Source organism: Oreochromis niloticus, linkage group LG3 (genome assembly GCF_001858045.2).
Source record: "Oreochromis niloticus isolate F11D_XX linkage group LG3, O_niloticus_UMD_NMBU, whole genome shotgun sequence".
In the NCBI taxonomy this organism is placed as follows: Eukaryota; Metazoa; Chordata; class Actinopteri; order Cichliformes; family Cichlidae; genus Oreochromis; species Oreochromis niloticus.
This window is the reverse complement of record NC_031967.2, coordinates 19,839,199-19,852,125: the sequence shown is the minus strand read 5'-3', so window position 1 is coordinate 19,852,125 and position 12,927 is coordinate 19,839,199. Positions and strand designations below refer to the sequence as shown.

The following is a 12,927-nucleotide window of genomic DNA, read 5'->3' as shown; positions in this document are numbered from 1 at the left end:
ATATTGCATGGAAGGAATAATGATTAATTGGGGTGTACATTTTTAATGTATTTTTTTTAACAAGGTGGTGGGGATTTGTGCTCACAGTCAGAGGTGTGTGCGTGACGTCACACAGATCCACTGTCTGAAACTGAGGATACAAACAATAAGGAAGGAACCTTGTAAAATTATCATTACAGGAAGAAATTTGAAAAAAAAAAATGTAACAGTACACAGAGCAACCTCCACAGAGTAAATCCTGAGAAAAAAGTGATTTTCTATTTACTACTTCACGCATTATCCTTTTACAGTCTACATGAATAAATACATATCACCAAATGTCATTATTCTGCTCACATTCCTCTGATTTCTATATGTCGAGTGGTTTATAGTTTTTATGTCAATGACAACATTTGAAAACATTTTGAAATCATGTTTGACTAATTTAATCTAAACTGAGCTGAATAGCATTATGATGAGCATTGTGTGTTTCATATCTATTTAAACTTTTTTATTCAAAAGTGACCCTGGATCATGTTTTTCAATCTAATTGTTTATTTTCTGTGACATGTTTTGTTCTATTAGCAACCACAAAAATCAAGAATATGTTAAATGCCTGTTAAATATGGAAGAAACAAAAATAAATCTGGCTTCCTCATGGTTTGCTTTGACAAAATAGAAGACTGTTTCAGAGGTGTCAGGGGGCATGGTGAAAATGAAGTCCAAAAACTTAGTTTTGGGGAAAAGAAACTTTCTCTCGGGAAATTTCCAGCTTAGCCTGATTATTATACTAGTTTAGCTGTTCCAGTAAATACTTCTAAATCAACATTGCTGTATTTTTCAATAAAGTATTGCAAAAGATCATATTTAACGTTTCACTTGTCAATATGGTCTCTCAGCAATAACGTTACAGGAAGGAAGGAAAACCCACAGGTAAAATAAGTAAATATTAAAAGGTGCAACATTGGTTACATGTGGATAAACTGAATAATGACATATACTAACCATGTAATGCTGCTCAGCCTTCACACAATATTATTAAAAGTTAACTCATTTATTCTAAACGTCTGAAGAGAAAGTGATAGTGAAACTACTTTAAACACAGGATTTCCCCTGGGACTCTAAAAACCACTGTCATGTTTATTTGATAGCCTTTATTCCAGGCCTATAAAACGAGTGGAATTCCCAACATTTATCATTGCATGATTCTAATAAAATTACGATAATATTTCTAAACAAAGAGTACAACAACAACAATAATACCACTCTATCTCTAAGGCTGAGCCCTCAGGAGAAACTTCTACTGCTTGTATCCACAGTCTAATTCTCACGGTCACTACCCACAGCTCGTGACCACAGGTGAGGGGAAGAATATGTAAATTATCCGCTTCACTTTTACGCTCATCTCTCTTCACCACACCAAACAAGTAAAACACCAAACTGCCTGTTAATCTCTTGCTCCACTTCCCCATCACTCGTGAAGAACTCCCCAGGAGACTTGAAGTCCTCGACTCGGTGGAGCAGCTCGTCCTTGACCAGTGGTACTGATGGGAGCTCCACCCATTTCCAGCTGAGAACCATGGCCTCAGACTTGGAGGTGCTGATTCTCATGCCAGCTTCTTCATGCTCAGCTTCGTTACCTAAAAATAATGAGCTATGTAAAAGCTTGTTTTGAAGATTGTGATTCCAAAAGAAGAAGCTGAAGCTTTTGAGACCTCACAGTCCCTAAAGTGAAGTGAAAATGTGTGGAAGGATCTTAAAAACTTCTTTAACTGCTCAAAACTATGTAATCACTGACTCACGTCACAGTAAAGGTGTTCATTACCTGCACAAACATCGAGAAAATATGTAAATTTAGAAGATCTTGACCCATAAACAACAACATACTAAGCTGTAGAAGTCAAACTTTTATTGCTTTCATAGTGAAACCACATCATCTTTAGACAAATTTAAAGGTTCAGTTTTCCCGGAAATATCTGAACTCTGTTCATTTGGATCCCACCTGTTATCCTTCTCAGGTTTGAGCAGTAAACACAGACACTGACCTCTGCACGCACCAGGGAGTGTCCCCAAGATTGTTTCGTTTATTTTTCTTTTGTCACTTTCAGTTTCTCTCCAGCAGTTACCAGAAGTCATACGACTGCAGATCAGCACTTATATGGTTTTACTTTATGTAATAAAAGTGTTAGTGCTGCTGAGAGTCCAGGTTTATTTATTTTTTTATCACTCTTTCATGAACTTACACCAGGTAGTCAAAGCTGATCCGACTAGTGACGCTGTGTTTCATGCATTATGACCTGAATTTATTATTTTATTTGGAGAGTTTGGGGGATTATTGTGTTACTTTTGCCACTGCAATGTTCTGAATGTGCATCAAACTGGATGTTGAAATTATTCAATATGAATGTTTGTACAACAGGACTTATGAATCCACTCAGGGCCACCATTTGGCACATCAACCAGGATGTAAAGAAGCAAAAAAAAAACCAAACCAAACATTGTTCTGGTTACATATCAAACACTTATACAGACAGTTCTAGTTAATAGGTAGTTTCCAGTGTTCAGCTGAATGACGGTGATTGAAATCATGTTGAAAACCAGATTTACTTCTACACTCAGAAGCATTATGATGAGCATCGTTTACATGTTTCATCTTTAGTTAAACTTTTTCGTTTACACGTCGACTTCAGTTCCATATTTAAATCTTAGTGTGTATTTTCTGTAATACATTTTCTTCAGCTGGCAACCAAACCAATGCAGGCAATGTTCTTCATAATGTATCACTTAACCAGCACAAAGGGGGACAGCAGAACATTCATGCTTGGAATACAATCACCTAAGTTTACAATGGTTAACTGATTATCTTGGAATCATAGGCCTTCATGATGGTCATCTGAGACAAAAGGCCCGGGTGAGCAACCTGGTGATAGGTCTAGAGGCCTGGGGCAAAAAGTAACACCACCTATGTCAGGAAGAGGTTGAAGCAGGTGTGGACAAACGGGGAATGAGCAGAGCAGTAGGACTGTGGGAGCATGGAAAAATAGATGTTTTGGCTAAACTGGTAAACAATTATCTTCTTGAGAAAGAGTGAGACTCATTTCTTCCCCTTTAGAGAAGGTTCCTTGGATCATCTTCTCAGCAGCTGCCCACAGCCTCTCCACGATGGCTGCTATCTGTGGCACCACGACCAGGTGCTGAATGCAGTGGCAAAGAGCTTAGCCTTATCTCACAGTCTCAGACTGGCTTTTCTGAGACAAGTATTATATATCATATATCGTAAGTTGGATTTGGGGAAACAGAAATTACTAAAATATTTGCCTCAGTCCAATTTATGCTGTGAGTTACATGCAAATAAGTTAACTATGATTTTAAACAATTTAAACAGAGTGAAAAATATACTGATATTCTGGAATCACACCAACAACTAGAAATTAGAATTAACCTCCAAACAGCTAAACTTTAATCAGATTAAGAGTTAAATATTTGTATATTGTCCATTATAAAATGTTTCACTAGAAATCAAAAACAAAGAATGAAAACAGGTTTACCTGCACTCCCCAACTCAACACCACAAAGTGGTGAAGCCTTCTCCTACTGAGACTGTATGAGTAACCTAACAATAATGAAAATATCTGTATTTTAACTCAGTTACTGTATTAATTTAGCTCTCCATTTCTACCATTTTAAAATAATGTATAGTGAAATATCACATTTTACATGACAGTGTTCACTTACAGGATCTAAGGAATAAATAAAAATCCACAGGATTTCATTGAACAGTGTTTTGCTGGCTTTCCTTCCACACAGATACATTTTTATTTACATTTAAACATTGACGTTGATTAAACATAACTACTTTTAAAAAAAAACATTTGCTCTAAACAAATTATCATGATGTAGCTAGGACTACAAACAAAATGTGTGGAAATGAGACGTCACAGGTTAAATCTGTAAGTAACCAGAGGACAGCATGTGCACACAGAATGTTTAACCTTATTCTAAATGTATAAATGAATGACATTTATCAGATTTATCATTACAGTTCAGCATAACACATCTGCAAAGATCATATTTGGTAGTAAATTTCTCACTAATATAACACAATAATTTTTGTTTATAGCCTGATGTTTTTCAAAGCAGAGAATTTAAAACACAACATAGTGAATTTATTTAGAAAAGACACTCTCAATAAAAATAAAGTGAAACTTAACAGCAGTGTTTCTTTCCCATTATTTCTTTTGCCAGACAGGTATAGAGGTCTGTCTGGGGGCAGGAATGCACCGGGTCATCTGACATTTGCCAGAGCGCTTCAGACACACAAAACAAAACGTCGCACTACATCGAGGGCAAACAACTGATGGGCAATACTTCTTGCTGTGCTCCAACAGCAAACCACAGGTGGGACAGGCACGGACAGAGGGACACACACGGACTCCAGAATCACACTCATCGTCATCCTCATCCCCATCCTCATCGCCATCCTCATCGTCATCGCCATCCTCATTGTCCTCGCCATCCTCATCCTCATCGCCATCCTCATCGTCATCGCCATCCTCATCCTCATCGCCATCCTCATCCTCATCCTCATCGTCATCGCCATCCTCATTGTCATCGCCATCCTCATCCTCATCGCCATCCTCATCCTCATCGCCATCCTCATCCTCATCCTCATCGCCATCCTCATCCTCATCGCCATCCTCATTGTCATCCTCATCCTCATCGCCATCCTCATCCTCATCGCCATCCTCATCCTCATACTCATACTGACACAATGTGATATTTGGGCATTTTTCTAATGTTTCTAGTGATGGGTTGCAGCAGCCACCATTTTCACAGCGGTCTTTCCGAGGCCGTGCACCCTTCCACTCCCTCAAACACTGCCAGCAGAACTCAAACAGCCGTCCTTTTACTGCTGTGCACACTTTACAGGGGACATTCAAATCTGATCCATTCTCTCTCGTCACAGCGGATCTGCATTCAGGACACTGCATGGAGACAGAGGTGGGGCAATATTAAATATATAGCTAAATGTCTATCAAGTCTACATTCACAGTATATTAAATATGTTGATGAAACACTTACAAACTTAGTAGTAAGCATCTGCCTGGCAGCGTTAAATTCCACGGTGTTTTGAAAGTACTGCCTTTCTTGAGGGTCCAGAAGAGCCATTTTACAAACCTCTGCAAAAGTCCACTCAGCACCACAACCAGACCCACCACACACAAACCTGCTTTCACCCTATATTGACATATGGAGAGGTGAGAGAATTAATAGACTTGCATGTTGGAAACAAAACACTAAACAATTTAAAGTTTTTTTTCAGCACGTTATTAACCCTTTCATGCACGAATTATGACAACCTCAATCTGGATTTGTTTCTTAAGTATTTTATTCAGTTTTAGTCATGAAAAAAAAAAATTTGAACGTCATTTTTTTTTAAACCTGTTCTTTTTCGAATTGTTTTGAAAACAGTGTTGAAAAAGAAATGTGTGATGTATGACAGGTTTAATTGCAGAGGCAATTCAACTTAATTGATTTAAACGCTACAAGTTACAATAGAGAAGAGAGAAATTGAACATTTCTGACTGTTTTATATCACTGAGAGCACAGCAGGTTTCTGCTAAGAGAAGTTCATGAATTTACAGAGCAGTGCGCCGCTCTGTGTTGATTTAAGTCAGCGTAGCTTCTTTCTCATCTACATGAAAGTAAACATTGCAATCCAATTCAAGACAACAAAAATTGATGACATATTGGACCCTGTTTTCATTATTGTTTATTTATTCGAGATCATAACATTATCCTGTTACAAATCAACACAATCCTGCATGATGTTGTTGTTTATTTATTTGTTTGCTTGTTTAAGCCAACCTTCAGTGGCCTACCTGGTCCAACAACCTGCGACACCAGTTGGTGAGAGAGGTCGGGGTCACAGCGTGACCACAGGACATCTGAGCTCTGAGAGATTTGAAGCCTTCACACAAAACTGAGAACAATCGCACAGAAGCAAAAAAAATCAGTGTTACACATGAATAAATGCTGATGAGTTTTATTTAACATCAGTTAGTGTGAATATGGGTAAAACTGTTTTCGTTTATTTTTATCATTATTTATATTTTGGATTTGAATATGTTGGGCATCACTTTGAAAAGTGCCCATGTGATACTTACAGTCCAAATCATCCTCTCCATCAACAAATTTAAGTGTTTGGTCACAAGGGTCGTAACACTTCTCCTGTTTTGTTGGCACGCTTGGGGGCGTCACACTGCGAAACAAAAAAAAACGAGATCAAAATGAACACTTCTGATTTCACACAGTTTCTTCTTAACATAAAGTTTGTGATCAGCGGCTTTGTGTTTCAGTATCACCAGTGGCGGTCCTAGCCTGTTTGACGCCCTGGGCGAACACTCCAATTTCCTTAGGGATTAATAAAGTATTCTGATTCTGGTTGTTTCAGGATGACCTGCCATTATCCAATGACACTTCTGCTTACCTGTATCTTTTGCTTGTTTTCCTCCTCTTCTTTTCTCTTTTTTCTAAACCTGATGGCTTTGAACTTTCCTTGTCCATCTTGGTTTTAATTTTGCACTCCAGTATGAACACCTATTCCCCATCCTGAGAATCCCCGCAACATAACCTAACAGACCTACACCTTAGTTCACAGATTCATTTTGGTTTATTTCTGGGATTTTGCACAACCCAGGATTCAAATCATGAATACATAATGGGCTTAGATTTACAGCATTATGAATGAAATGTGCTCTAATTGGAAGCAGCCGGCCTCCCTCCCCTTTCTACAGGTTGTGTGTGAGACATTAAATCACCAAACTATAAAATACAAATTTTCAATTGTTGTTGATCCCTTTCCCCGAGTCCTAAAGTGTATATTTATTTTCTTACTCTTCTTGTTTGTTTACTTGCACTGTTGTAACTGGAGCCTCGTCGTCTCGTCTCTCTATATACTGGACTGTAAGTAGCGGAGATGACAATAAAGTTTACTTTGACTTCAGCAGCAGGCGCACTGAGGGCTCTCGCGCTCACTTTTCGCATACAGAATTTCGAAAAAACATCGGTGCAAATTATAAGTCTGTATCATAATGTCTGCTGTTTTCGTGTTTGTTGGTTTGTTTTTATTTTTGTTTTATTTTGCGAGTTGATTATTAGATGCTGCTCCAGCCGGTCAGAGAATCCCCCGCCGCCCCGCCCTCTCCTCCCTGTGCCGCAAGCAGCAGGTGCACCTCGCAAACGGAGGGCGCCCTTACTCCCAGCAAATGGGCGATAGAAAACTGTGCCTATGCCATTCCCAATATGCGCTGGCATGGCGTCGGGGCAGAATGAGTACGAGCATTTATTTTTTTATTTTTTTCCGATGCCCGTGATGCCGCCCCCCACCACGATGCCGCCCCGGGCAACCGCCCGTGTCGCCCGTATCAAAAATCGTTACTGAGTATCACTGTGATGTCAGACTGTGACACTGAACGATCACATCGCGAAGTGTACAACAATAGAAAAAGTCAGTGAAATCAGAGCAGCAGATGTAACACACGCAACAGTGAGTGAACCACGTGTTACCTGTGCTGCAGAGGCGGGAATACTGGACCCATCGTCGCTCTGTCCATGGGAAACTCTGGATACAGGCGATAGACATCTGGCACGTTGATGAACGAAGCAAAACTTGAATCTGGGTAAGGTGAAGGCACACGTGTGGTCCGGTTGAACATCTGGCTTGGATATCCAGCGATGGACTGAGAGTCGCTTTGGTCTGCGCTGAACGTACGCAGCGATACTCCTCCGTCTATCTCTAATCGTGTGTGTGTTTCAGGGCCGTACCTCTGAATGACTAAAAGAAACACTTCGGCTTTTAGATTCTTAGAGATTCTTGAATATGTCACTTCCTGATTACGTCTCCCCACCCCTTTATTTTCACCCTCCTTCGTCTCTTCTTATCTCTTGTTGCTGATGCTGCTGTGGACAGTGAAGAAGCAGCCCTGCATATAACATGTGGGTCCATTTGACACATTAGTCACAGCTATTTTTAGTTAGTTTTTGTTTTTAGGTGTCAGCTTTTCAGCTCCACCTGTGCACCAGCGCACAGAGAAGGTAGGGGAGGTTCTGTTTGCATAGAGATCTTATCGGACAATACACTGTCGATAATGAAAATTAACGAATCGGCACACAGAGCAAATTCCCGGTATGCCAGATTACCACTCCAACCCTGGGTCCACATTAAATAATACATTCAATTTGTAATTATTATTGTTCAGGTTTAGAATCAAGTCAAAATTTTGAGATTAAACTCGAAATGCTTTTCAAGGAAAATAGTAAAAAAAAAATCGTTTCAAGTCAAACCACTGTCCCACGGCTTCTATATACTCTACAAAATGCCTGGTGTAGATGAGTTAGTTAAACAACTTAATCAGGTGCTTTATTGTGTCTTGTGATATAGTATACACCCTCTTTAATGCACGAGGGTGTCACCATCGATATCCTTGCATTTGTCCACTGCAGCTATTTCCTTTTGCACAAATTTTCCAAATTTGTTTGCTCTTTCTTTCTGACCAGCTGATACAGCTTTCTTCACGGTCTCTTTAATTTACAAATGTGCCTGCTAACAAAAACTATATATGCTACTTCCCACTGGAGGGACATTCAACAACTTTTCCCTGCCTTTAAGTGATGACCTATGAACCCTGCTTCCAGGTCCAAACCACTCTTTGTTTATTAAGGCTGTTGTCTTTTGAACATTTTTTATGCTTTGTATCTTGTTTTATTTTATCTGAACAAGCCTCTAAGAAAAGACAGTGATCACTCTCGGCCTCTCAGTTTTTATTACCACTTGTCATTTTATAGCTGGTTTTTAAAACCTTACAATGTAAGCCCAGCCCAAGCAGCAGTATGTTAATGACTAACCTCATATTGTGGATGGATTATCTTAGTTGTTCTCCTGACTGAAGTTTGGGCCGTTGCATTCTGCCATGCGATCGCATTTACCCCTGACCATCGGGAACCCTCATCTTTACTTTTATAGAGTGGAAAGAAGTTATCGTTCATCCTCCAGCTTCACTGTGCCAATGTGTTTATATTATGCTAATCTTAGCTGTGTAGCTAGCCCCCATGTAGCACATCATTGTATACAAGCTAGCCAAACTTAAGTAACCCTACAAACGTCATTGCTTTTTAGTTTTCTGTTTTCATTTATGTTGGAAGTGATAGCAGAGCTGTATGTTTTATTTTATTTTTTTCAGAAATCTCGCAGTCAGAACATGGCATATCATTTTTAGGTGGAAACTAGCGAGCTAACTCCCTGCTAACTTCTAACTGTTAAATTTTATAAATCCTGTTTTCATGGATGCCTGGATTTTAAAATGTATTGTTACACCTGGTCGAGCAGCAACATTGATCATTTTATTAAAGATGAAAGAATTTAGACAGTTTTTAACTCTCAGTGATGTCGCAGTGTTTGTTTGACTTTGGGACCTGAAGCTGAGTTTAGACCCTTAAACAGCTAATGATGTCAGACCAGACTGAAGCTGAAGAAAACTTAAACACTGGTTTGCACAATAAACTAGAAAGAACACGCAGATATTGCAAAAAAAAAAAAAAAAAGTGTGCTAAAAGAGGTCAAAAATGTAAATCAACAAAGTGACTGGCTCCTGAGCAGTGACAGGAAAAATGGCGTTAACAGTAACGGGGCTATTGACAGTGTTACTTTTTTCAGTAACTAGTAATCTAACTAATAACTATTTCTATCATTGCAACGGCTTTACAGTTACTTACAAGAAAATATGGTGCAGACGTGTTACTATTCTTCAACATGCAGACAGTTGAATGTGGGAGGGTGGGGGGGCTGCTGCTGATTGGTTGAGGAAGAATAGGGTGGTCATGGTAAACCAATGGTAAACCAATCAGATGACCAATTGTCAACCTAAGACAAGGGTATAGTTTTAGGACTGATGGCGGCGAGAGAGAGCGAAAGAAAGAGAGAGAGCTTTGCGATTTTGTGACATGTGGCATGCTCGGAGTTTGTAGTTACTGTGTTGTCTTGCATAGTTAGTATGTAGTGTAGTTTTGTTTTGTGTGTTTCGTGTGCAAAAAAACCACAAAAGGCAGACTGCAGTGTAAACGCTGTCTGGATGAGTGATACACCTCCTTCTGTCAGCCCTGCGGGTATCAGGCTTGTGATTTGCTCTTTTGTCTTATAGTGGCCAGAGACCATTTTTGGAGTAGCACAAATAATTTGTGTAACTTCTTATTTAATACAGAACAGCTGATTGTTCTGTAAAACTTTTTGAAATTGACCATTTCTATTTGCTTTTCAAGTTATGAAAATGATTTGTTAAACATGTTTGCGGTTGTTACAGTAAAAAAATATAACCTTTTTTCTACTTGGATTTTATGCTTTTTGTCTGATTTCAGATCATTTGTGTTAATAAAGAATGTCTAAATGAAAAAATAATAGTACATTCTGACATGTGAGGTTGTGCCAAAAAGAATGATACCAAACAAGGCAAGATAACAGTTTTTAAAGGTGGAATGTAGAGGTAAATTCAAAAGTATTCAAAAACAGCCAATTATACCCTGGATCCCAGAGGGTTAAACATTTTTAAAGTAATGCAATAGTTACTTTTTCCTTGTAATTAGTTACTTTTTTAATATTTTAACTCAGTTACTAACTCAGTTACTTTTTAAGAAGTACTTTTTAAGTATCTTGCCCAACACTGCTCCTGAGGTGGATGGGGCTTTCTCGCCCTTGGCCGATGGTAGGGAGATGACTGTGGAGGGCGACCAGTCTGTAGGAACAGACTAGCAGGGCGGCAAATATGACATTGTGTGTCTAATTCCTGCTGCTTTAACAAGGGCAATCTTTCTTGAGGGGATGCATTAGAAGTATTAAATCAGTCCAAAGTTTCCCATAGACCTTGACTGTGCTCCTTCCTCCAGTCGGGGTTGCTTCATTTCCTTGGCTACTGGTGCTGCTCTGTGAATGTGTACAAGTTTCTCAACATGTCTGTAGCCTAGTCTCAGGTCATAGTCCTGAAGATATGCAGATGAGTGTATTTGGCGATGTGGCCTAACTGCTTCAGGCTGGAAGGAAAATGGTTGCATGTTCAAAGGTTTCTCTCATTCTAGGAAATTATACCACATCTGGTTTGAATCACCAATATACCGCAGGTAGGGGTAAGTGGATCTCTGAAAGGATGTCATCCTGGCCTGTCGGTTAGAATACACTGCAGTGTGTCAAAATATAGTGTGAGAATTTATTCATGATCCAGCATTTGCTCTAGCACCATAACAGCAGTAGGAATGACTGTGAGAGAAGCAATTTAGCACACTCCCCACACAAGATTTCTCTGATACAAAAAATTGGGCGAAATATTTACTTCTTGTAAAAATGTTTAGATTTAGTTTGATTTTCATTGTTTTTCGGTGTCAGCTTCAGTTTGTTTTGTGCTGAAGTATGTGCTCAGGCAGCCTGTGGTAAAAGGCCATAGAAAACTCAAATTGTATCCCACTGCTTCCACCAGCATCATAAAATTTGAAGTTTCTATAATTGTTTATTTTTTTGCCTTTTAAACTTGTACTGCTACTACCACCTTTGTTAAACCGGTCTGCTGCAGGATACCAAAAATAAGGATTATTCAAACAGTGAAATGCTGAAGCACTAGAAATTTATTTAGAATAAAACATTTAAAATTCGCAAAACATCCTTGCATCCTTGTCTGCAGTTTACAGGGGTTCTCCTTCCTCGAAGAACCTAAACACTACAAGTGATTACACAAAATTATCCCACACCACAGCACACCAAAAAAGTGCACTACACAGACACGAAACCTCAACCGTGGAAATCACAGCAAACAGAGAGGCCACATCCTGGCCAATAACATTCATTGAGAGAAGGTCCCTGAAATTTAACAGAAAATGTTAATGAGCCTGTAAGGCCAGATCAGTGTCACTGAAACAAAGCAGAAAAGGCAGTTAGACACTAAACAAGATGAATAACTTAACTCACCTGATCTTCGGCAAGGCCCCACCCCCGGGTCTGGATACTGGAACCCGTACAGCAACACGGGAAACGCTCACCTACCTGGCTCTCTTCACTGTCGGCAACGCTAAAGATTGTAAAATTAATTAAAAATTCTCTGAGTTTGATCAAAGTTTTGAACAGCTGTTGAACAGGATGTTTCAGTTTAAGAGTTGCTGTCAATAAATTGCATGCTCAGAAAAATGTTTTGTCTCCCTCCAATTTCTTCTTGTTGCATGTTGAAGCTCTTCTTGGAAACTTGGAAAGATAGAACAAAATTAGATTTTTGCCATTTTCAAGTGGTCTTAAACTTTTGATCAGGGCTGTTTAAACTTATAGTTCACGAAGTATGTAAAAAACTACTTTTGCTACTTCCACACGGTGGGGCTGTGCACCAAATAATATGTGGACTCCTCTTGTATATATTATATATAAATATAAAGACCAAAATGTGAATTTAGAAGATCTTGGTGTTTGCAACAACATACTCTGCTGCACACATGAAACTTTTATTGTTTTCAAAGCAAAACAAATTTGAAGGTCATATCTCTGTGTTGAAGTCTTCTCATCTTGCCACTGTGCTGTGATCTTGGTCCTGTTATCTTCATAAAAAGATTTATTCTTGTTTTGGTTTTCCATTCACAGTTTCCTGTTTGCTAGCATGGATGTCGTGGTGCTCTGCTCATGCTGCACCAGGCTGCCTCACCCTTCCTGGTCTCTCTGTCAGCAGATTCTCTGTCCCTCCCTTCTCCTCCTCCTTCCCCTGTCCTTTCAGTTTTCCCGTCATTGATTCCAATTGTTTCATTTGGATTTCACCTGTTATACTTTCATCTGTCTGAATGAACAATAAACACCGAACCTGCCCTCTGCAAACACCAGGGAATGCCCCTAAATTTACTCTTTATTACTTTCGATTTCTCTCCATCACT

At 39.2% G+C, this 12,927-nt stretch overlaps 1 protein-coding gene across 1 annotated transcript; it reads right to left on the bottom strand.

Moving 5' to 3' along the window:
- Window positions 1–3,751: 3,751 nt before the first annotated feature.
- LOC109198568 (uncharacterized) lies at window positions 3,752–8,319 on the bottom strand. The gene is made up of 6 exons (XM_025904712.1): window positions 7,549–8,319; window positions 6,147–6,241; window positions 5,862–5,962; window positions 5,062–5,217; window positions 4,634–4,964; window positions 3,752–4,591 (listed from the first exon to the last, which is right to left on the bottom strand). Exons 1-6 carry the CDS (start codon window positions 7,695–7,697, stop codon window positions 4,209–4,211), a joined length of 1,215 nt encoding a protein of 404 aa, XP_025760497.1. The 5' UTR covers window positions 7,698–8,319; the 3' UTR covers window positions 3,752–4,208.
- Window positions 8,320–12,927: the final 4,608 nt, after the last annotated feature.